This window comes from Harpia harpyja, chromosome 5 (genome assembly GCF_026419915.1).
Source record: "Harpia harpyja isolate bHarHar1 chromosome 5, bHarHar1 primary haplotype, whole genome shotgun sequence".
Lineage (NCBI taxonomy): Eukaryota > Metazoa > Chordata > Aves > Accipitriformes > Accipitridae > Harpia > Harpia harpyja.
The window spans coordinates 27439243-27464962 of NC_068944.1; the positions used below are offsets into that span (position 1 = coordinate 27439243).

The 25720-nt window shown below is 35.1% G+C and overlaps 1 protein-coding gene across 2 annotated transcripts in view; it reads left to right on the plus strand.

Moving 5' to 3' along the window:
• The window catches only part of RBBP8 (RB binding protein 8, endonuclease), a 39177-nt gene extending 16562 nt beyond the window's left edge, over nt 1-22615 (plus strand). Inside the window, exons 6-19 of one of the 2 annotated variants that reach the window (XM_052788323.1) lie at nt 1311-1386; nt 4504-4673; nt 6091-6192; nt 7264-7361; nt 8012-8139; nt 9084-9969; nt 10054-10180; nt 11298-11395; nt 12202-12316; nt 13218-13388; nt 14008-14077; nt 15075-15171; nt 19286-19427; nt 21996-22615. In XM_052788323.1, the coding sequence (XP_052644283.1) occupies nt 1311-1386; nt 4504-4673; nt 6091-6192; nt 7264-7361; nt 8012-8139; nt 9084-9969; nt 10054-10180; nt 11298-11395; nt 12202-12316; nt 13218-13388; nt 14008-14077; nt 15075-15171; nt 19286-19427; nt 21996-22078 (2363 nt within the window). In that variant the 3' untranslated portion in view covers nt 22079-22615. The remainder of the gene's footprint in view (nt 1-1310; nt 1387-4503; nt 4674-6090; nt 6193-7263; nt 7362-8011; nt 8140-9083; nt 9970-10053; nt 10181-11297; nt 11396-12201; nt 12317-13217; nt 13389-14007; nt 14078-15074; nt 15172-19285; nt 19428-21995) is intronic. The other variant, XM_052788322.1, reaches the window with a different exon arrangement.
• Nucleotides 22616-25720: the final 3105 nt, after the last annotated feature.

The following is a 25720-nucleotide window of genomic DNA, read 5'->3' on the forward strand; positions in this document are numbered from 1 at the left end:
TAACCCTCTGAAGCCACAAACGAATTGCTTTACACCAGGCAGCTTGTAGCCAGTTCATTTTGAAATCAGGAAGTAGTACATATGGGACAGGAAAAATAAACTGTTTGTTCTATGTGACATGAAGGCAGGACACAACAAATCTCTTCATAAAGAGAGTTTGGAAAGATTGGTTGTATAAAATGCTAAATAATACAGGACAGGATTTTCAAATGTTAATGGTATCTTTACCATTAATAATTATTTTGTTTCATTTAGTTGTCTTGCTTGATCAAGAATAAGCAGACATTCAGTGACATTTAAAATCTGGGAAATGCCAGACACAAAAAGTAGCTTTTCAGTGCTTAATTAAATTATAGAAATATTAGATTCTGTACTAATATAAAATAAATCAATTTTTCAAGGACTTTTAATATTGGATATTTATATAAAAATATTCTGAATCCTTCAGTTTAGTGATAAACAACAGGGTACAACCAATCTTTAAATAAAGCTCTGAGCCTTCAAAATCAAGGTGAGACCTATTAGGTACAAATCTTCTTGAACATTATCTGACAGAACAGTAGTCTTCCATGGGTTTGGATTGAGGTCTATACGACAATTCATGTGTTTCCTGCAACCAGCAAAAAAGGTCAGTGAAGAATAATCCAGAGGTAAAATATACAACAAAAAAATAAGAACAAGAAAATAAAAACTAAAGGTGAACAGAAAAGTTGGGAGCTATCACTACATTAGTTTGAGGCAGCGTGGAAAAAAGGCTGAAGGTGATGCAGTAAACTTGTGTGAAGTACAGGCAGAATGAATTGGAAATTAAGAAAAGTAAAATCAAAAATTTCTGACTGGTCTCTCTTAAATTCCCAAATATTTAACTGATTTTTAAGAAATTGGGTTTTTTTCCGTTCTCTCGAATTAGCTGCTCGCTTCGGTGGCTAAAACTGAATTCTAATTACTTTATACTTCATAAGCTGCCTTCAACCTAAGGAAGCAATTTTGTCCATGGAGCTGAGTGAGCAGTTCATTCATCTTTACAACACAGTTTCACTTGTATGTACATGGACAAAAGTAATTAATGATTGTGTAAAGCTAATATTATGATCCAGTAATTGTGACACCTTTGCCTTTTCTAACATCATTTTACAACTTTTTTAATGACTAGCTTGAAAATTCATTTTGGTAAGCTACAGAAAGGGTCTATGGTATTATGTTTTAGAATTGGTTCTGTTTCCTTAAAGGACCTGACAAAATTTGATATGATGTTAATATGTATGCATTGATTTTTTTTTTCTGTCTTTTTTTTCCCCTATATATTGCAGTGAATGAAAAAAACAACTTGCAGGATGAAAATAAAAAGATAACTGAACAGTTTCAGCAATTACAGAAGGAGTTGGAGTAAGTTTTGAGGTTTTTTGGATATTCTTCCCCCCCCCCCCCCCCCCAGTTCCTCAGTAGTAATGTCTGGGAATATAAATATCAGCTTTTAAGTCTTTAAACTTGAGTTTCCTCTTCTTTAATAGAGTGTGAAAAGATAGTCTACTGCCACTACAACAACATAAAACTAGCATTTTTTTATTGTGCAGATTTTTTACTTTCTTTTAACTGTGTGCATCTTTCTTTTTTTAAACTGAGAGAGATAAATTTGTCATATAAATTCTGTTTGACTTCATGAGTGTTCAAGATTATTCTGGTAACAGTGCGTAGCAAAGTCTTAAGTCTCATTCTTTTATTCCTCTGTTGACTCTTTACCAATTCTTTCCTCCTAGGTTAAGACTTTAGGAAAGCAGTTTCTCAGCTAGTCAAAAAGTCTCAGGATCTTGCAGTAAATTTTTTAAATAAATTTATGATAATTTTACAGTTTTTAAAAGACAAAAACATAATCAATTTCAAAAGAAAACCATAAAAATAATGAGCTACAAATTGACTGTCAAATTGTAATCTGATATGATAGCAAGAATGTGCCATATAATGTTGTGGTTAATATGCAAATATGGTGTACTGTGCAAGGCAGAGATAGTATTCCTTGCTTGTATAGCTATGGTCTGACATCATCTGAAGCTTACCTCAGTTTTGCCTATCTGTGAACAAGTACATGCATGGGGGGAATGGGACAGGTTGTGTGGACTTGTGTAGGCTTTTTCTGCATGTAATTTTTTCTTGTCTTTGTCAGAAAGTAACTTTGTTAGAGGAGTAAAACAACTTAGAGTTCAGTTCAAAATGTCTGTGGTCCTATTGCTTTGTATTTCTTGGTTTGTCTCCCATCATTTGCACCTTAATCATCCTTTCTTTTTCTGTATGCATTTCATCTTCTCAGAGTAACATATTTCATGACCCTAGGAGTACTCCTTTTTAATACCAAGTAATAACAAATTTCTATATGCTTCCCTATGTATAATTGCTTCTCAATAATGGTCCTCCTATGCAGCTTGACAGAAATTAGGAAGTGACATTAAAAAAATTGACACCAGACAGATCCATCCAAATTTATTAGTTTGATCCCCAGTCTTGCAATTTAGCTTCCAGTAAAAATCTCTGGCCACTGTGGGAAAGTTGAGAATGACCAATGTAACACTAAGTTATTTGCTCTGCATGTTAGGTGGTCGTTTAAATGAATGCAGAGTTGAGTGGATAAACAGTAATTAACAAGGATGGTCCTGCTGTTTGTAATATAGCCACTGCATTTGGTTGTTTCAGTTGAACTGCAGTCATGTTACTTTATTTAGAATGAACAACTTAGATCAATATAACATCATTGCATAGGTGCAAGGTAACAGATTGTTTCTGGTGCATGACATGAAATTAATTTTTTTGTAATGTTCTGTGTTTAGTTACCAAGGTTTAATATTTTCGGAAAAAATCTAAGAATCCTCTATAAAAGTGAAATCAATGAAATTTTGGAAGAACTGTATTAACTGATCCTTTATTAGATTAGGATTTCATTATCTGTGTATGGAAACAGCAAGGAAATTTCTGCAAAAACCTTTTCCAGAGTCTCAGATAAATGTTTCCATGGTTCAGAAATTATTTATTGCCTATTTATGATGTATAGTATATATAGCAGCTTCTTCATTTGATAGTTTCTTGTGGTGGTATGTAGGAACTACCTCTTGGTTTGTATAGAAGTAAGGTACAGAAAAATATAGTTATAGTTGGCTCATTTGTCATACAAGACCACATGTGCCATGTAACTGGATGAACATATTGTTTTGCTGTTTGTTTTGATTTGTTTCTTAAGATATTGTTTGTACATGACACAGTTTTCCAGTTATGGTGCTTTCTTTGTAAATGTGCTAGAAGAGAGTCACACAATAAGATTCATCAAGACTTCAGAGCATCAGTGCATCAATGTTTGTCATTAAGTGTTCAAAGTTAGTCATGGTAAAAAGCCTAACTGCAAAAATGCTTGTTGTCTCAAGCCAGGCAGCTTTCTACAGTTTTCCATTAACTTATTTTATATAAGTTTATATAAGATCTTGTGGTTCATTTCAGTGCAAGCAGAAATATATCCATATTTCCTCTTCCTCCCTTAGATCAAAACCTTACATCCTTCTCTTTGTAGTTAGGAAATGATCTTTTGGTCCATGTTTTCTCTTGAGAGTCATAAGGAAAAGTGCTACTGCAGAAAGATGACCAAGCAGGCCAAGTTAGATTTCATTGTGTTTTTCTTTTACTGCCTCTTCCATTTCTCACTACCATCACCATATGACAGGTAGCAATGTCCTCATTAAGTACTAAACAAACCGTATTTAAGTTAAAAGAACTGAAATTAATGCTTTTTTGTTGGTTTTTCCTTGCTATGTCTAGATAGAGTTTTCACAGAGAAAAGGCATGGTTATTTGTTACACTAATTTTTATATGCTGACTCTGCAACATGCTGTTAGAGCTGACAGTGTGAGAGAAAATAAACTTCATAACTCATGTTGTGTTTTGCATTACTTGTTTTACATGGTTTACATTGCTTTTTACACTCCTCTCTGAAGACCTTTGTGAGGTGAATAAGAGGTAACATCCAATGCTCTGGAGAGGGATTGCTTTGAATGTAATGCTGATCATTACTATTTAAATTGTCCAAAACCTTTTGTTCTGTATTTAAGAGAGAATTCTTGGGGTATGCAGGGACTTCCATACAGGGAGAGAGACACTAGTCCATCCATTTCAGCATTCTTTCATTCAAGTAGCACATGCTTTAAAGGACAAGCTAGAACTCTACAGTCTCTAGTTTCTTCCAGGGGAAAAGTCTTCCATAGTGCAGTAGTTAAATGTTGACTTCAAATGTGAAGAGCTAGGTTTGTATGCGGTTCTGAGGCTTGATGGAGCAATTGTGAATTTGTTGCTAGATGTATCTAAAAACTAGGTTCTAGTATTACTTTTTTTACACTGTGATGTTATTGAGATGGCTGTATTTTCTAAATTATTACTTTCTTGAACCATCTGATTGTCCTGCTTGCTGAAATGAAAGCTCTTCATCTTGCTGACTTGGGGTTTTATTTGACCACCTAATTTGGTCTCCAGGGAGCAAAAGCAACAAGCATTGGAATTAGAAGAAGGAGTCATTCCAGATTCTCCGGTTCTGACTTCTTCATTTTCTGTGGTTAATCGTCTGAGAAGAAAAAAAGAGAATAGGCATATCCGATACACGGAACATACACACCCAGATTTGGAACTTGCGGAAAGCAACAGTGGTAAGAGTATTGTATTTTATTTTTTAAAATTAATTTTAAAATATATTTTTAAGGGCTAAAGAAAAAGGTGATGTATAAGTTTGATTGCAAAGGCTGAAAACTAAAAAAAAAAAAAAAAAAAAAAAGTCTTGTGGGTTTTCTGGTTTGGCTTTTTTCCATTTATGCCATAATACTTATCAGGGGAAAAATGTCTTTAGCAGTAACTGTTATATCAGTGATATGCTCAAAGCTTATCTCAACCTCCTACTTTTCTTCATCCACATACACATGCAAATGCACAGTTTTCCAACCCATATCTCTTCTGTAACTGCAAACAAACTGAGAAACGTTAGGGTTTGACTTGTGCATACAGCTATGTCACCACCTAGTGGAGAGTGAAATAAATGTTTTGCCACATTCAGCAATTACTCTGCAATTAAAGTAATATTACTGAAACCGATTGATATCTAATTCTAGCAGCTACATGATGTTCCTTTTTCTAGTACTGATACACTCACTGTTTGCATTTGTTTTGTGTCTAAGTCCAAAAGTATTGCACGCATTTAGTTTCCAAACTTTGTTCTGTAATGTCATAGAAATAGCTCTAATGTAATTTAACTATAAAAAATATTTTTGTGAAATAAGGGACTTTGTGCTTGTATTTTAATGATACACAGGAAATATGATAAACAATCCAGGTGCTCTTAATGTGTTAATTTATCTTGTGGAATAAAAAAAATGTATTTTAAATAATATATGAATATATCTAAATTTTGAGTCTTGACTAAAAAGCCTCTTCCCAAGAATAAAAATAGCACAACTGTGGGGTGAAGAGGGTGGGTTGGTTATTCACACCCTTTATTTTGCATATGTAATCTTAGTGCTGTGGATAGTTTTTCCTTTCTAAACATACCTACTTCTCTCCATTTTCTGAATAAAAAAATTGAGCTACTAAATTAAACCAAAGTTAAATATGTAAGAAATGGTGTAGAAAGGACTACATGGCACAAAGTTGGTCATGATTCAAATCTCAGGTTTTTCACCTTTTCATTACCTTAGCTGATGCAGAAAATTATCCCCTTGCATGCTTTACTCTTTAATAGTTTTGTTGCCATATTAACAGGTCAAATATAGGTTGAATACATACTTTTTCTGTGGTCAGTGTAGAAAGTGATGTAATTATGTGTCAGTATTGTTTTACGGCTGACTGGCTGGGCTCATATTTGTGAGAGAAAGGATTAATATGAAATATTTGTGACTAATTTGTCACAGTGATATCTCAGAATAAAAATAATCAGATGTGCTTAGATTACTGGATCTTCTGACATATTGAAACTCACGTTCAAGTGCTTTTAATATCAGATCATGGTCTGTATCTACACAAAATTATCACAACGGGATACCTGATTTCACCATGTGAAAATGTTTCTACATCTAGACTTTGGAAAAATTCCACTGTATTCCACACAAGTGAACAGTCACCACGGAGAAGAGATACTAGTGGCAGACACCTGTGATCCACAGCTGTCCCCTGTACTAAGTAAGTGTATTAATAGATTTAGTTCTAATTCCATTCAAAATAAGGCAAAAATATTGTAAAACTGAGGGTTCATCAACAACTGAGGGTTCATCTCTTTAAACAAAGGAGCCAGAAAAATGATATTATGTTTAATCACATAATAGCTACTGAAATGCCTATCTTGTAATGCCTGTCTGCCTGATTCTAAGCCTAGCATCAGGGCTTAGAGTCAAGAAATAGAAAGAAGCTCAGTGCAGCTCTTACGGCAGGTATCTTATAGTTTAGGCAACTTATCCAATTGTCTTATATCTGGTTTTCCAACTGTACAGGAGATAAAATATTCTGAGAATTGCACTTCCTGTCCGACATGAATATGTAACATTTAGAAGTGCTTCTGTTAATTATTCCCTTTTTTGCAATTGTGAATTGCTACAAGTCTTTAAGTCTTAAGTCCTTCTCCATAAACAGTTCTTTGACAAGAACTTTCTGTGTCCTTGATTTTTTTTCTGTGAAGTATTTAACTATAAATGACTGTGAGAATCCGTATCTTGGAATCATTTGTGCAAGTCAGGGTTGTGGTGGTTGTAATTCTTGTACTTTCCCATCATACTACCTTGGCCCAGTTCAATCAACTGAGTAATGTTAAACCCCTGAAAGAAGGGAAACTCATCTATTTGTTTTCCTAATAAAGACACAGGAAGAATAAGTGTCACCTAGGAAATATGCAACACAAGCATTTTACTATAAATAGACATCACTGTTCTACATGCTTTTCTCAGGCTATTCATGCCCTGGACTGGGAGTTTGAAAATCAACTTTTACATTGACTTGTCTTTGTATTTTAATTTTGGGGAACTGTATTCAAATTGGAAACATATTTCTCTGTGATGGTACAGCAATTGCTCTTATCAGAAATTCTTCTCTTGCCCCCCTTCTCCACTTACCACTTCTAGATAGGATTTTTATCTGACACAGGTCAAATTATTTCCATAATTACCAGTTTTAATTTGTGATCTTTTTAGTTCTGTGTGAGTGGAGTAAGATACTATAATGTATATGTAACTTATTATGAGCTTCTTTCTACTCATAAAGATAAACCAAGGATGGGAGGCTATCCTGTTCCAAAGCCATCTTTTAACTTGGCTGCAGTCGTGGCAGAAACAATTGGACTTGCTGTTCAAGAGGAATCTGTAAGTAGTATTCACAAATTTCTTACATAATCAGCTTTTTGTGCCCATTGTTTTCGAAAACAGTATTTTTCTCTTTTGAATTAAAGTTCTGCGAAAGTATTCCGAGTTCCAGTAAGCTCACTTTGGTTTGCTTTTGCTTACTCATTACAGAATTGCACTAGCAAGAAGAGATATAACTCTGCTGACCTGTCTGGGGGGTTGGGGAGGAGGGTAGGGGCACAGTTCCTGCTGTGTATACATCTTTCAAGTTTGACTAAGACAGTGGACTAAATTCTTGGGTCTGCCAAGACTCGCTTTGTGGAGTAATCAAGTCTAATATGCTAAAAAAGATTATTTGGTGATGAGCCTGTTTGGTGACTCACGTGAGATTATTTGATGTTTTTACTTGGTAACTACAGTGAAAATGATAGTGTGCAGACAATTTTTTTTGCGTGTGCATTTGAATGATGAAATTTTTTAATTTCCGTATGCTTTCTTTAAAGTTGCTGGTCAAAATTTCATCTCTCTTTTAACTTTTATTATTTTTCAGAGTTTTGAGTGGTTCAGTTTGAATGGGTTTTCAAAGTATTCATGTGCAAACCTAGCATATTTCTGATTTTGAATTCTAACAGCTTCTCACACTTCCTCTGTTTTCCTTCACCGCTTGCAAGGAGTCCCAGAGTGTACTGAGTCCTCCCCGTACCAATACTGTTATGAGCCAGGCCCCAGAGAGCATGCAGTCTGAAGACTCAAGAAAACATCCAGCTTCTGAATCAAGAAATGATGACAACAATTTAGGGTGTGTTTCCACTTGGTTGTAATAATATTGTTTTAAGCAGGCTTATATGAAGTTCTGGTTTTAGTAGAATTTAAAACCTTACAGCAGTTTGCTTTGAAGGTACAGACACAGAAATAAATATTTTCATATTATATGGGTTTCTTTCAAGTAAATAACATTAGAAGCAAAGGAACTGATAGAATGCAAAACTGTGGACTTTTACTTCATTCTCCAGCTTCTGATTTGGGCTTTCTATGTACACAGTCCTTCCCTCACTGATAACTTGTTATTGCAAGGTATCTTCTGAGGCCCATAAACCTAGGCGTAAGGGGCCAGGAGCTGGGGTAGGAAAATGATCATAAACCATTTCTGCTGACTAGATGTCATACCGATTGACTGTTGCCCTTCCCACTCTCCTCAGGATGTTGTGGTCTAAACTGAATTTTTTTTTGCCCCTTTTTGTCATCTTAAATGTATGTTTTATTGGTGACAAGTAAAAAACAGAGTACCTGAAAGAAGCTTGCACATTTTTCCTTCACTTGCAGAAGCTTTGAGAATCTGTTATCATGGTTATGAGATCTATGCAAGAACCTAGATAGACTGCTATCGCAACCATTCTCGCTTCCATTTCACTGCACTGAAAGGTGGGGAGTCCTTTGGTAGAAGAGATTCCTAGGTAGGCTTAGTTCTGTCCTTGGTTCTCAGTTGAATATGAATTTCACACCATACTAAAGGGAAGAATGAGGTCTGTGTTTTGTTTGCCTTTTACAGCTCTAAGTGCAACAGTAGTTACTCCTAGACCAAAAATTTTCCTTTTCTTTTTCCTTCTGTTTTGAGTTAATACTAGCAATTCTGACAGCTTTAAAGCAGATAACTGGTAGGAAACATAATTTTTGTATATCCCTTTCTTTCCTCCCAGCCCCCTGTGCACACCAGAAAAATATCTCATCTCTCATTGTATTCAGTCTTTCAGATCCATCTCGGAACACTCCACCACATGTTGACTGGGATTCTAGGGTAGCTTCTCCCATTTTTGGAGCTTCTAGCAGTATGAAGAACAACTCAAGTACAAGTCATGCCCCTTGTATTTTAGATTCAGGATTGAAGCCTAATCTCAAAACTAACCTCTTCAACAATCCTTCCAGTTCCAGATCTCATAAAAGTAGATCAAAATCTGAAGATGTTGCTTTTGTTGCACCACTGAATCTTGGAACGGAAATCAACTCAGTTATTAGCCAGGCCTCTATCAATAGGCAAATGGTTGTGAAAAAGAATACTAATGAGTCTGTAACCTGTGTTGGAAACACTTGTGCAGCTAAAAATGAAGTGATCAAGAGTGATTTCCTTCTCGTACACCAGAAGCAGCTAGAAGGCAGGTGTGCTAAGAGAAAGAAAGCTGAAGATGAGCATGCAATTAGCTGTGAAAAAACATCCTTCAACAAAGAGAACTCAATGCCATTTCGATCAGATGTTCAGCATACTAATGGGGAGCATACAGTTGATAAGCCCTTGGATCTGTCTGATCGCTTCTCTGGAGTTCGTTGTCAAGAGAAAAAACAAGGAAGTGAGGAGACCTGTAAAAATAGACTGAAACAGGTGACACTGCATGACATTTTTTCACAGCTAGGGAAGCCCATTCCTGAAAGTTCATCATCCATTCAAAATGCCAACAATGAGAGCTGTTTGTTTGGCAGAGATTTACAAGAGGAATCCTATGTACAAGAGGCAATGCTGGGAAAAACATTCCCAGATAAGAAAAACCATATCCAAATGAAAGAAGAAGTTCCTCCCTTCAAAATTGCACCACTGCCAAGTTCTGCAGAGACAGAGCAACTTTTTGATGATGTGAAGGTATGCTTTTCTGACTTTTTTTCTTCTCCTTTAAAATATTATATTTAAGTTTTGGAAAATAGTAAAATTGCAATATGTTGTTAGATTGCCAGTGGCCATGTACCAAATAGAAAGAAAACAAGGACAGGACATGGAGAGTCTGAACCAGCATCTGTACTTCAACCAAACCCTTGTAGACTATCAAAAAATAAAGCACTGCAAAATGAGCAAGGTAACTTGATTAAAATGTTCCTTTTATTGCCCCGCTACTCCCCCCAGCCTGTGCTATGGTTGAATAGAATTTTTCATATCTTCTTTTCTCCCACTTTAATCACTTTCTCTGTTCTGCTTCTAACTCAGTCTCATTCTATTCAGGACTTCTAAAGATTACCCCTGCCCTTCTCCCCCATTTTCAGTCTGTATCTTCCTGACATTCTTTTGCCGCTATATAAGAAATATATCATTGGCATTCAGCTGTAAACTCAACAGGCAAGGAATCTTGTTCTTTTTCATTTATTTAGCATTGTTGTTTACTGCTGCATGTGAATAACAGATACTGAAATAAAATCTCAGGAAGTGTGAGTTTAAACTATCTATATCAAATGCTTGAAAACTGTACTTTAGTGTAAGAATAAACCATTTTGTTAATATTTTTCATTATTCCTGATGACCTGTTTAAGAAATTTGTGCCTTTAATGGTAATGAACAGATGCTGCCAAATACTCTCCTAGAAGTTATATCTTCTTTCCTATTAAGTGGTCCCAGTTTGAAGACATTTTTTTTTTTAACTGGGATTGTAGAATCACTGCTTCTGTGCTCCTTAGCTGAGTTGTCACGCTGCATTTAGAAATACTCGTATTATGAATTTATAAAAATATCTGTAGTTGGTGTGGCCATGTAGCTTGGAATCTAAACCTCTACTTCACAGATAAATCAAGAGGCATGTCTGGAACAATGACTGGACGCTTTTGTACTCTTTTGTATTCTAAGGCCTGACTTTTGTATTCTTGTCGGTCTGATGTCTTCTATCCAGTATTAATACTACCTGATTTACACAGTACAGAGATTTTACCTGCAAGAGTATTTTATGTGTTGCATACCTCATACAAACACAAAGGAGTGGTGTGCTCCCTGAATATGACAAAAAACTTAAAGATCTATTTCTAACTCTTCAGACAAAATATGCTTTACGCCAAATGAGCATGTTTATTGTTTGAGAAAAATCAATCCCTAATCCCAAAGATGAATTGATGAAAGGAAAGCTGGCTTGTAATTTACACACTATAGGATGCTGTTAGGAGAATTTGATTCTGATTATTTGTCTTTTTTCTTATATTCTCTGCATCCAGAACTGAAAGATAAAGCTTTAGAAAACCTTCAGTGGAGTATAGACCCAGGAGCTGACCTTTCACAGTACAAAATGGACATTACTGTGATTGATACAAAGGTAAACTTGTATAGCAAGTCTGCATGTTCTATGGTACTGAAAAAAGCCTACAAAGGTAGTATCATGAACTTTATTCTGGGCAGACCAAAACAATTTTCTAACAAAAATCTAAATTCAGCTCATTTGATATTTGTTTGTGCTCCTGAAATGTTTATTTATGCATAGTATACTACAGTCATCCTAAAACATTTCCACCGTCTAGTTGCATTTGATAAATTCAGCCAGGTGGCTACTCAGTATGAAACTGATGTGTTTTGGGGGTGGTTTTGGGTTTCTTTTAAGACAAAAAAAAAATTGTTCTAAATATCATAATTTTTCCTGTAAAAATGTTCACTGTGATATCTCTTTATGTTAAGTAATGGAAAATGTGCAGATAATGACTGTTAGCTTTCTTTGAGTTGGATGCAGGTTGGTTATTAGGATCTCTGAGAATTTTCCTGAAGTCTATGTCTCACTTAAACACTATCTTAAAATCTATGAATTTGACCAGTTTTTAATTTCTGTATGTTTCATTGTTACTTTTTATCTTTGTAGAATTTAACATGAAAACTTTCAAGGCATTTCTTGCCCATCAAGTACTGTAATCCACCACATAAATGCTCCACATTTGAATTTCAAAACAAGTTATTCTCTTACCTAGATTTTACATTTTTATCATGCAGACTTTACTGCAGAAAAAAATAATGACAGAAAATGTCCAAAAAGATGCCAGTAACTGTTGTGAAAGTGTTTCAGATATACAGCAATGACACTGACTACACCAGTTGCTTCTGAGTCCAATTGTCATGTTTGCTTTTTCTATTTAGGGTGGTGCTCAGTCAAGAGTTGGAGGAGAAGTTGTTGATACAGATTATACATATGTTGGTGAAAGTGTGCTATTAAAAATGAAAAATCAAGAGCAAAATCAGGAAAGCAGTCCAAGTAAGTTCCCCCCCCCATGGTTTGCTTTTGGGGGGGGGGGGGAAGAAAGAGTAAAGGGCATTTTTTTTCCCTGTATGAATAGATGGTAGAAAATGGTTTGCAATAAAAAAGCACTGATGTATTTTTGTAGGTTACAAAGATCAGTCTGTCTCCTAGTAGAATCAGTGGTTGTTGTTGAGGTTTTTTTTAATTTAGATTAAGAAAATTGTAGGATTTGTGTTGAGATAGAACCAGTAGCTATGCTTTTACAGTGCTTAAAAAGTTAAAGACTTAACCATATAATAGTTCTGATCTCACCTGCAACAATCACTCTTATAACAAACAGCTCTGAAAGTTTGCTCTGTAATCATATCAGACTTTCTATGGGAAGACTAATTTCATTTTTAATGACGTATAAATAGAACTAGTATATTTAAAATAAATCCAAATGTGTTTATATCATATTTAATGTATGGTATGTGGTGAATCATGGCTGCAGGGCAGTGACTTTTAACAGTGTGGTTTATTTTTTTAAGCTGTTGCAACTTGATCACATTTCCGTAGTTTATCTCCTACCCGCAGAAAGTATTTCCTTTTGCTTGGGTAACTCCATAATTACAAGAACAAAAATTTCATGTGTCCAGTATTAACATTAGAGGTACATCAAAGTGATTTAGCAATTAATCAAATTTTAGAAATGAGATCAAGGTATCTTTTATGATAAATAAATGAGCATTGGCCACATTTGAAAGACTGACAGAGAGGTTGCAGAAAGAATAAATGTATAGCTGCTGTTGAGTTAATCGGTACTGGAGCAGGAAGTAAATGTTAGTTCTTTTGATACACATTCAGTCAAAGAGCACTTTCTTGACTTGAACTGTTGAGAGACTGATTTGGATGTTCATTATGCTTTTTATAATAGGAGGAGAAAAAACAATTAATGATACCTTAACAGAGATGTTTGATCGGACAACCCATGAAGAATATGAATCCTGCCTACCAGAAGATAGTCCTTCTGCATGTGCTGAAAAAGAAACTCTTCATGATGAAGAGCAGGATAAGGGAATAACAGCAGCAAGCAAGAAACTAAAGAGTGGGATATAATCTGTTTTGTCTTTATTAGCCTGTTTAAACTACAAAAGTTGATTTGAAATCAAGCTCTGCTCTCTAGGAACAAATATGCCAAATAAACCATCAGTTCATTTTTCATAAATTCATGGGAAAATTTATTCATTGTAAGGACATAACATAAACCAATATGAAAATTATTTTGGTAGTTCATTTATATAGCCACCACACAAATATGGGATGTGTAATGGAAGTTGGCATAGGAGCTGTACAGCAAAGTCACTCTTAGAGGAAACACCAGTTTTTGGCTGCAGATTATGTGCTTCCTTTCTTCTCCCTATCCTAGGTTCTATCAAAGATTTCGCAGTATTTTGTATTTTAAGCAACCTTTTCTTTGCTATTCTGCTTATTTTTTTTACTTGTCTCGCTGCTGTTTTCCTTCTATTCCAGTAATGCTTTTTAATCACTGGTTCAATCAATTCTATATTATTTTTAGTATCTGTTTGAATCTGTTGTCTCAGACTGAATGTACATGGCATTTTTGTGTTTCTTAATAGCTGGCTAATAATTTCACAGATGTTTCTCCAGGCAGTCTGTTAACGTTATATGACATGTAATTTTTCATTTTATGGATATATTTACAGAACATGAGGATAAACAAGATAAAGCCAAGCAGAAGGCTTTTGTGGAGCCATATTTCAAAAGTGATGAAAGGTAATTTAGTTTGTTTTGTATAGGCATTTTAAGGCTCTTTATATCCTCCCTATAGGGAACTTGTTCTTGCATAAAATAAGTGTGCTTGTGCATAACATCCTAGCGGCTGAAGATGCACAGGTAAAAGATCTACTAAATTAGATAAAAGCCTTAGATAAAAGCTGGGGTAGGGGGTAAAAAAAGATAAACACATTGAGATGCCCATCTATCACATTTGCGGAAGAGAAGGGATTGCCTCTTCTGCTTTTTATAAATTTATTGAATGCAGTATTTTGTAATCCATGTTGTTTTTCTTATAGGCATGTGGTCATGCATGAGTTTATGAGCAAAGAGCCTATGGGTTGCTTGTACAAATAAAAACCTTTCCTTCTCTGCTGTTTTTGCCCCTTCCTCTAGGCAATAAATGAGTAATGTTTAACAACTGTACCTCTTGGTGCTTCCTCTATTGCCTTTCTGTGTAGTCATCATTGGTAGTCTGAATCTTCATTTCATAATGATACCAAGCCCTTCAGTTAAATAGTTGTTAGCTTATTTTTTACCTCAGCATATGTTTTCTTTGTAGAATAAAACTTGTTTAGTGTTTTGTGAACAAATAAGTTGAAAGGAATCTGTTTTATTCTTGAACCCCAGCATATGTTCTTCTTGCAGAAATCGGTGCAAGCACAACTGTCTCGGACAAAATAAATATTGTACAGAAGATCTATATTTGAGTAGTATTGATCTAGTAATTACTTTCACACTGTGAAAAGCCATAATAATGAGATGCACATCTCTGGTTATGTAAAAGATCATATTACATTTTAAAAATTCTTGAACTGGTTCAGTTACAAAAATGTCCTATTCAGCTATGAAATGCAGTATGATTGGGTTTTGCAGGCATTTTCTGATACTTTTTCTTTTCTTGAGACTCTCCTACATTGTGTTCTAAAATCTGGAAATTTCCAGACATGTAGAAGAAATAAATATACTATCGTGTGAAAACATTTTTGTTTTTCAGAAAGAGTACTGTGTTAGATTTTCCTCATATTGAGGTTATTCGAAAAAAAGAAGAAAGAAGAAAATTGCCTGGCCATACTTGTAAGGAATGTGAAATAGTAAGTAGTGCTTTAAAATCTAGTGTGTATCTGTATATACGTGTGTGTATCTCTCTCTAAAATCTCTTGATTTGGGGTTTGGTTTTTTTTCATTTTCTGGGGTGTCTGCGTTTTCAGATAATTGTACCAGCGTAGGTGCCAATGTGTATATATGTGCAAATGCATGCAAAAATGTTTACGTTATCAGGTTAAAAAGTATGAAATTTTAGGTTTCACGTTACACGTTTTTTCCTCCCTTTTCAATTACTGAACTGCTTTCAGATACTTGGTATAGAGATAAAATATTGAAGTAATTACATGTGTAATAAGAAAATATTTCATTTGGTCATTAATAGACTTTCAGGCTGGAGTTAATTAGGTGATGATCTAATATATTATGACTCACCAGAAGTGTGGATTAATGACTGAATAATGATGGATTCTCTGGAACCTTTTCACTTAATTTCCACACCTATATAGAACCAACATTTTTCATAGATTCTCCTGCTATTCACTTTATAGTCAAGTCACATTTACTTAGCTGTAGAAATTTATTACAGTATATTTTTAACAAAAAGACATTCCTGAAAAATAGCTTTGGTAAAACTCATTAAATACAAATAATTAAGTTTTACAGTCAACTATAAATATCATTTTCAAAAATATGTTTGACTTAGAGTTTGAAAGAAAACAAGATGTTGGGGAAAAAAAACAAAACCAAGAAAACACAAACCTTCAGTCTATTTCTTGGCCCAAAAGCCATGTGTTAAGTGTTTTAGTTTCCTGTCTCTGTAAGCTACAGATCTTCTCTCAGCAAATTCAGTTCTTGCTACTCTCTGCCAAGTTAGAGGGGTAACTATGGTGTTTGGAAACATTTACAGCTCCAATTTTACAATATTAGGTTTCTACATTAAACTTGAGAAAAGTTTGGGGTTGTTGTTGGTTTTGGTTTGGGGTTTTTTTTAAGTCTATGCCACTAGAGATGAGTGTCTTGGAATGCTTGGCTGTGTCATTGCACCATAATAAAACTAGCTTTGAATGAAATGCCTATGGAAGAAGGGAGTATTACACAAAGCATAAATGATGCTTTTTTTTAAAAAGTCTTGGCTTACTTATTAGTCATATGGGTTTGAATATTCCCCAAAGTCTAAGGAAATATTTAGGGAATGGGTAGAAATCAGTAAATTGTTTCTGGCCATGTGCTGCAAGCAGTATGAGTGGGGAGAGTTACCTGTTTTTCTGAGAAGATGTGAGATTTAACTTGTGCACATGCTGTAGCAGACTGATATTGAAGTCCTTTATAAGTCCTTATCTTAAAACTTTGTGGAACTATCTCATTCACTTTACAGTGTAGAACATTTGATAAGAGGTCTTGTTTTGGTTTGTTACGACTTCACAATGCCATCAAAGAAAGCTTGTATGCAGGAGTTACTGGTAGTTTGTAAAAGTAACGTTTGTTAGTGTGGTTATTAAGTCCAGCTACACTTTAGGTAAGTAGGAGAATCAGTCAGATGTTTTTCTATACGTTTAGATTACAGAAATTACTCTGTAAGTAACTTCATGCTAAACTAATGAGAGGAACATTTTAAGGGTTTGTTCTCTTTTTGAAACTGGAAATTGTAGAGTTCTGTAAACAATTGTTTTACAGTGAAGACACTGCAGGACGAGATTTTGCATATCTTTTCACACATGGAAAAGCCTAGTTTGAATGTTTTGTGTGGGTTGAAAATGCTATGGATAGTGAGATCAATCTAGAAAACAGCTGAGTTCTTTTTGCTGTTTAGCAGACATATATGTAACTTTCTCATTTTTTTGTCAACCCTAATAGATTTCTAAACAAGACAAAATTAAAAAAAATTACTTTCTAATTTCTTTTGAATACATACTTAGCTTGATTATTGATTGGTGGTTTTATTTTCTGTTCCTACAAAACTACTGTTTTTATGGATCATTTTGATCCATAAATATTCCTCACCAATCATAAACATTTTAATTCCAAAAAAAAATGCAGCACACTGCAAACTTTTAGTAGGTTGATTTCTAAAATTCCAAGCTATTTAAAGGACAAACGTCAGGTGCACTGCTAATTATCCCAAAATAAGACTCAGCTATTAATCTATTTGGTTTACACAGATACTGTAGAATTCTTATAATTAATTTTGTTGACTTAAAACACCATGTCATTTCTTAACTTTTATCAGTGAAAATTATGTGTGCTAGTTGATAATTACCTGTTCCTCTTCCTTCATCAGTCTCTAGATCTTTAACCGAATGACACAGACCATTTTTCCAGCTGGGTCTCTGAAGTCCAGCTGCATAAGTGGCCCTACTCTACCTGACTCAATCGCCAAGCTACTGATATCCACTTACATTCTGGTCTTGGCATAGGTTTTTTCCTGTTTAAGGGATATTGTATAAAACAGTGGCAAACATTTTCAAACTAAGTGTCTCCAAAATCAGTGACTGAAAGGGGTTCTGCTGTCAAGAGTGTGGGTGTATCCTGGTCTTATACACAATATGTTTTGAAGAACCTTTTACTAGGGGCTCATAACCACTCCTGAATATTATCTATGGAACTAGCGCTTTATTCTATCCTGTGTACCAGGACTTTGTAGTAGACAGACCAGTAATCTGGAATTTTGGGTACAAGTGCTAACAACCTGAATCTCTGTTCTTGACCAGAAGACCGACGTTACTAGATCAGATTCCTGTACTAATAAGGGCTTTGAGAGCAAAATATGTTCTGGGGTCACACTTTATAGAACAGCAAGAAATCTGAATCGATTTGGGGAGGTGGGAGAAAATGTACCTCAGTTTCAGGCAGAGTTGCAGTTCCCACAGACTACAGAATCACAAAATGAAACAAGTCTACTTTTCCTAGTTCATGCAGTTTTGTCACTGACGTTTTCAGAGCTGTGATTATTCTTTTCTGTACAATCAATATTTATATCTCATTATTTTTTTGAGGAGGATTTTTATGCCTATTTTATACTTTTTCTGCCTTCTAGTAGGAAAAAAGGAATTTATTAGTGTACTTTATGATTCCAAGTAAGTAGGTTTTGTGAAATCCTACCAGTAGATGGGGACAGGAAGTAATCTCTATTGACAGAGGTATTCTGTTCATTTCCTGATTTCCCCAGTCTAGATCACTTTCCAGCTGATTGAATGAGGTTTTAAGCTTTAGTTTGCCTGTTTGAATTGTAACACTATCGTTTCAGCAGAATTGTTTTACCAGTTTTATGAAGGTCAGGTTTCTTGTGCAATCCAGACTGACTGTTGGCTTGCCACTTGAACCAAACAGTACATTCACTTTGAAAATATTTTGACACTCGTGATATCTGTCAGATTGCTATTTTTAGGAGACGCTAACTAGAATCACAAACTAAAAGAGTAGAAAACTGCATGAAAAAACCCTATCTTTCTATGATGCTGCACATGGGAACACCCAGCAAAAAAGTTTGGAGAGTGTATATACTTTTCTTGTTGCAGCCTCCAGTACAGCTGACAGTGATGAAAGAGTAGCTAGCCAATTTACTGTATAGTCTAGAGAATGCCCAGCTGTCAGATAGTTTCTGGAGTCCCCGTGTCAGTAAGCTAGTTGGACTAGCTCTTTATTTACTCCTAATTTGAGGGTAATAAAGTAGGAAGCATTTTGACTTGTTTGCTGTTACTGCTGTAAATTTAGACACTGCAAATAATTCTGCAGCATGGATTTTGTAGTGTTTTTTCACTTTTCTATTTTGTTTGTAAATACAAGCTGAAACTTAGTTTATTAGAAAATTCCCATCTATTTCAACACCTGTGTTACTTAGCTTTGTAAAATCAGTCAGTAAAACTGTTGACATAAGTAATTGTACACATGCCTAAACCTTGTACCTATGGTATGTTAAAAGATATAAAGCTAACAAATTTGCCACCATAATGTTATACTTAATCTGTAAATTCAGTAAGCTTTTAGGGTAATAGCCAGGTGTTTGTCATTTGGATAACAAATTTCTACTCTTAGTTATCCTTACCATTATTTTTAGACAACTGTGTTAATAAACAGTGATTGACAATGTCATTGTGTAAAGCAGTTGCTCTATATGAATGAATTTGTTAACTTGTATTTTTTATTGTTTTTCCTAACATACAGTATTATGCAGACATTCCAGAAGAAGAGCGAGAAAAGAAACTAGCTTCCTGTTCAAGACACAGATTTCGCTACATTCCTCCAAAGACTCCTGAAAATTTCTGGGAGGTTGGATTTCCTTCCACCCAAACTTGTGTGGAAAGAGGTTTGTGCAAATAAGGCTTACAAAGCACTTTTTAAAGCTGATTTCCACCCCACCACCCCCCCCCCGCCCCGAAATGGTTCCATGAAATTATCTCTAGTTCATAAAGCAACCTTTCTCACCCAGTCTTGTTGAGGTCTGTTTACTTAGCAGCAGCCACTATTTTGAATAAATATTGTCTTTTAGCAGCTCCTGTACTACTAAGAAGGGAATATATGGAAACTTTCTTAGAGCCTAGGTAAAGAAGGCAGAAATAATGGGGATTTTCATAGAACTTAATTAAAACCCTACATGTCTTTGAACCAAAGCAAGAATTGGGTCAACATTTTCAGAGGCAAAGGCTGAGAGATTGTACTTACTGAGGAGAGACAGGCAGAACTGTTGATGTCCTTTGTCTGCATCTTTAGAGCTCCATAATACCACATGATAATGGAAATGTTGAGGGCGTGATTAAATAGTTTTTTAATACCTATACCCTACTTGTTAGTGACACTCAAAAGCTGGTTTGGGGGTTTTTTTTTTTATTTCTCTTCACACAGAAGATTGTTCTTTCCTAAATAATTCTTCTAAATCCCAGAGCTTGGTATAAAAATGAGTTTTTACTAATGATGTTAAAACATGGTGAGTTTGTAGTGTACTATATGTACATTTTTTCAGAAGTGGTAAAACTGAGGTAAGGAGCCCTATATGAACTCTCTTAGATCTTTATTTGTGCATATGTTATTAGCTGTGAAGCATTAATGTTCATTTATTTTTATCTGTTCTTGTAACAGTTTCAGGTCAGGCATAGGAAAACGTAGCCAGAGATGTGTATGTGTTCTTGTGTGATAGTGTTGCACTATTATCCTTAATATTTCAGAACAGGGAGCCTTGATTTTTAGGGACTTACATAACTTCTGTAGTGCAAATCATACTGCTTAATCAAGATACACTGAGTCGAATTCATTTAAATTTGAAGCTGTATTTCCAAGAAATGTGTGTATTTCAAACATGGTGTTCAGAACTTTAAGCTTCCTCCCATTGCAGGGGACAAATGTCAAATTTGCTCTTGAAGCCCTAGTCAAGTTCCCCCTTCTTAAATATCCACTGCAAAGGGTTAAGCTAGTCACAGAATTTGCAGGCTGTTAAGCTTCCTTGGGCTTGGTTAGGCTGCAGGAAGATGGAGGTGGGGGGGTCCATCAATTTTTCTCTGGTATCACTTAAGGAAAAGTGAATCTCTCAGTCCAGCTAGCCAGCACCTCAGGAATGCTGCTGAATCACCGCTTCCTTTGTGAGTACTCTCTTTCCTCTCTTGTGTATCCAGTTAGACAGGGCTTGGCTGAGGCTAGTCCATTCCTCCTTTACCTTAAGTAATGAGAGAGAGTTCTTGCCACTCTAGAACCGCCTTTGGTTCTTCATCATTATCTTTCAGATGAACAAATCATAGTCCTTCCTCTTCCAGCCTGGTTGCCTCTTACATGTTCCAGCCAATGAGAAAGCTGGGCTAAACTAGGCATGTCCATTTATAACTTCAGGTGATCAAGATATCCTGTTAGGGAGATTGTCTGTAACTACCCATTTGGAATCTGCTTGGAACCTCATTAAAATTAGCTTCTTGGCTATCTCCTTGTTCTGCTAGAGTAAGAGCTGTTCAGTTGTTAATAGTCCTCAGCAGCATATCAGAGGCAGACTTTAGATCAGCCCTTGGTAAAAAGCTATATTATACAAGAGCGCAGCAACAACACCAAAACACGAGAGTTCCCATGATGAGCAATTGCAGCTATCACTCCGAAGTAGTGGGGTACAAAGGATGTATTTTCTACTTCTTATTGGTATCTTGAACCAATTGTGATTCATGTTGGGTTTTTTAAATAACTGAGTCGCATAGACAGCATTTTCCAACTATAAAGTAGGAACCTAATACTCTCACTTCAGTGGATGTTAGTGCTGATAAACAGTAAGGGTTTGACAAAAGCCAGGTGCTGTAACTGATTTGCATAAAATGTCTGCTTATTATCAGTGTTAGCTAAGTTGAGCATGTTACAGAAATTTTGTATACACTTTTTTTATCAGAGAGCTTTCAAGGTGTGTTTGATCCATAGGTTCATGTTTGGCTTTTTTCCAGATGGACGAGTCTTTAAGAATGCCATCAAAACAGAGGGTTGTACTATTTAGACCCACAAAGCACATGTGCCTGAAGTTCCTTCTGTATGACTAGGAAATAAAATTTTTAAAGTTATTTTTATTTGTCAACTGAAACTGCAGTACTTACATACTTTGTTACTCTTATGTAAAATCTTCTGTAGAAAAGACAATGAAAAATGCAATTTTGTTTTGAATAGATTGAACAATTCATAGTTTCCATTCTCCTCTTCAGTATTATCTGTCTGAATTGCATTACTATGCAGTCATCTACTAGAAAGCAGCTGATTGTTTTCATGAATGATATTGTGCCCTGGGATCTCTAACTTTTTGTCAAGTAGAGAGCCAGTTGCCATGAAAGGCAAAAAAATTCAGAAGTTTTTTTTTTTGAGGGTAAACAAAAATGAAACTAAAGGTATGCATGTCTTTGTATTGTATTTCTTACCTCAGATTTTTCTTATTCTTCTAAGGATATATTAAAGAGGACCTTGCTCCCTGTCAGCGTCCAAAAAGACGGCAGCCTTATGCTGTAATGTTTTCTCCAAAAGGCAAAGAGCAGAAGACATAAAGGATGGGGAAGTAAGGCACACCAACTTGAAGAGTATCTTTCCTGTTCTTAGATATTTATAGTTAATATAATATAAACTTGAAATAAAGAACTGTGTTTTCCACAATGATAGATAGTTTCATTAAATATGTAAATTTTATAAAATTCATTTGAAAATCTGATGTACCAGGAAACAAAACTATTTAATGTATGTTTGTTTCATATTGTGTTAATACATTTTGTATTAATTTTTGCACCTGTCAGACAATGAGTCTCCCATTTTTTTTCTTTGAAGTCCACAGCTAAAATTCCAGCAAATCCTGTCTAAGCTTTGTGTTGGTGAGTAACTGCTTTGAAGTCACTGAAATCAGTTGTTCTTGCAAGGTCTAAATGCCTGTCAGTGGGATCAGAAATGCAGATTTTGTAGGGTGCTTCTATTTTGCACTGGATTTTTTTACATAGCCTTTCTCTTTTGGCAATAATAGTTATATCTAATTGTAATAAAGCTGTATTAAATGTGAAACATATCTACTGTTAATAGTTTGGAGGTATGAAAACCATGTAGTCTAAGTGTCTTTCTTAAATTTTGGTGTTAAATGTATAGCACCACATTTTCCTCAGCATTTAAATAAGAATATCCAATATTTCTTTTTTTTTTTCTTAATTTGGATCTGTTTATATATCTATGCCTCATTTATTGATAATGAGATAGACATTGTTATTTCTCAATTTGAATGACAGCTATGCACAGAGTTCTCCTAGGTGATGACCATTGCTCTTCACTAGATTATGAAGGATTCTCCAGAGATATTTTAAATTAATTTTTTGTAGCAGGGGATATAGTTTCATACTTGCGCTTGGAGAGTAAGGGCATACAGTATCACAGAGACAGGGTAATGCTTTTACATAGGTAGGCAGGCCAAAGATCACTATAAGATACTTAGGAGTAAAGTAGCATTCTAGAATAGAATAAAATGTTCAGACAGTGTACAGTCTGAATTAGGCTCAAGCAGTGAGAATTCTCTTTAAAAGGGGATCATAAAGCAAGCAATTATCTAAATGCCTTAAACCAAAATAAAAGAATAGAAAGTACAAATACTTTCTTATATATATAAAAAAATATTTTATATACAATATTTATATACATACATTTTTATATATTTATATTTTTAGATCTATAAAAAAAGTATCTGTACTTTCTATTCTTGTATTTTATATGTGTGTGTGTGTGTGTATAAAAAAGTACGTATTTAAAAACTTGGTGGATAGGACCGTTTAACTCCAGGTGTAGTTATATAGGAGTGGTGGTGGGTTCTGCTGGTGGAGAGGTTATGGCATATGCCTAAAAAAAAAACTAAAAAAAATTGATTAATTTAACTGTAAAACTAAGTAACACAAAATCCTCTTAGGTTGAAATCACAGGCTTGCAGAAATATAGAAGAAGGTGTATCACTAGGCACTGTCCTCATCCTACCTGCTTAGTTGTTTGATTTGCTTTAGCATTTCACAGGGATATAGCAAAGGCATAAAGCTAAATAACAATGGAAATCTTTAGTCATTCCCATATATACTAACACATGCTGTCAATAAATGTTTACACACTGTAAACCTTCATTTCTTGGAGCAGGTAGTCAAAGAATCCATGCCAAGGTAAGCCTAGTTTCCTGAAAATTAGAAAACTTTGAAGAAAATTAACAGGTGCTGCCAAAAAGGTGGAATTCTTGTAAGTATCTTGGAAATCATTTTAAGACAACTATTACATGCTCTGAATAAATATTTATCCATCAAAAAAAAAGGTTTTGACAAAGAAAGGTAGGAGGTTGCTTTTAACTAGGGAGAACCTTTACAAAGCAGAAGTTACATCCACAAAAAGAAAAGTGGAGGCAGAGTGTAACTCATCAAATATAAAATTTGCTATGAAGTAGGCTATATGAAAAAGTTTTGTAAAGAATTAATTATAAATCCTATTTTTAAGAACTATCAGAAAGAGCAAACTTCACAGTAAGTTGGTAGAGTAAATGATCAAACGATAATGGGAACATTTAAAGGTAAGGTGACAAGAAAAGTTGGGATTTTTGCACCGATATTCATTATGGAAGTGCCTAAGGACCTTTCTTTGCAGGGTGAGTGGGTGGAGCTGTTGTAAACTCAAATGGCAGAAAAGATCAATGAAATGAGTGTCAGCAAGCTGCCAGGACTGGAGCCTACTCCCATGGATTCGAAAGCAAGAGAAGAAACTGCTAACCCCCTCACTGTAGCATGGAACTTGTCACTTAAAGCAGCTTTGATGGTCAAGGAGTACAAAGTGACAATTCTGCCATCAGACTTTAAAAAAGACTCCAAGAAGATCAGTGGAGCTGCAGCCTGATGAGTTTTACGGAGTATTGGAAACAGTGGGCTAATTGATAAGAGTATAACGCACAAGATTTTCAGAGCTATGGATAAATATAATGTGAAAAGTCAACACACTTTAAAGGCAAGTCATTCTGATGGTCTTTGAGACTCTCTGAAGGTGTCAAAGCATGTGTCAACTGACAGCTTGTAGTAGAAGCAACCTTCCATCATCTAAAAGGAAGAGTTCTGTTCTATATTATGCCTTTTTAAAGGTACATAAATCACCACAGCGGGAGGAAATTACAGTGGAGTTCTGCTAGGACCCATTTCATTTAGCCTATTTGTAAGTGTTTTGAGAAAGGGTGGAGGGCAAAGTAGAAAGTTGGTTAAATTATTCACTGTGCAAGGTAGAACTAGAATATAGAAAAGAAGGGCAGAATTTGCAAAGCAGCAGGTAAGATTCAGTCTGAAAAGGAGACACAGAAGAAGGGGTGTGATGGATGCCAGTAGAGTAATGAAGTGTAGAAGCAGTAAATAGGAAGGGTTGCTCACTAAGGGGCAGCAGGTTCAGTTACAAGCAGAAAGGAGCAGTTAGTGTCCGTGAGGATATTGCTACTCCACTAGAGGACAGTAAGGAACTGCTTTTACACTTAAAACAATATAAGAACTACCCTTTCCTCTTCAGTTAGTCGATTTTTTAAGACTCCACTTGCCTTTAAAATTTTAGATCTTTTGCCTAGCTGTTCTAATGCCAGAAAAAATATTTCACTATTGAGAACCAGATTTCGTCTTGACAAGTAAGAGAACAACTTAAAAAATCTAGAAACAAGAATAGAAACAGACTATGTTTTCCCTTACAAAAAGTAAGAGAAATTCCTCAAGAAATACCAAAAGTCTGAGCAACTTTTGTGTACCAAAAAAGATGAATGAAATTTATAAATTTTAGAATTTCAGTTAAAGATTTCTATTTGCAGTAATTTCTGATTGCAATTTCTAATTACAGCTTACCTGTATTTTTAGTAAACTCTTGCAATAATGTATATTTTTTGCCCAGAGGAAATTGAAGGAAAAAGGGAGCCAGTCAAGCCCAGCAAGGAGAGTCTGCAAAAAAAAAAAACTTTAAATGTTGTTACATTCATAATTAGCATTTTTGTCCTCTCTATGGCATGGCAGCACATTGTGATAGCAGTCAGCTGTGCTGTCAGAGGAGTGGACTATGTTCTTTGATGAGCTGGTGTTTTCCACATCTGTAAGCAGTGGAGAAGAAAGGGAATTTCGTATAAAACCCGTAAGC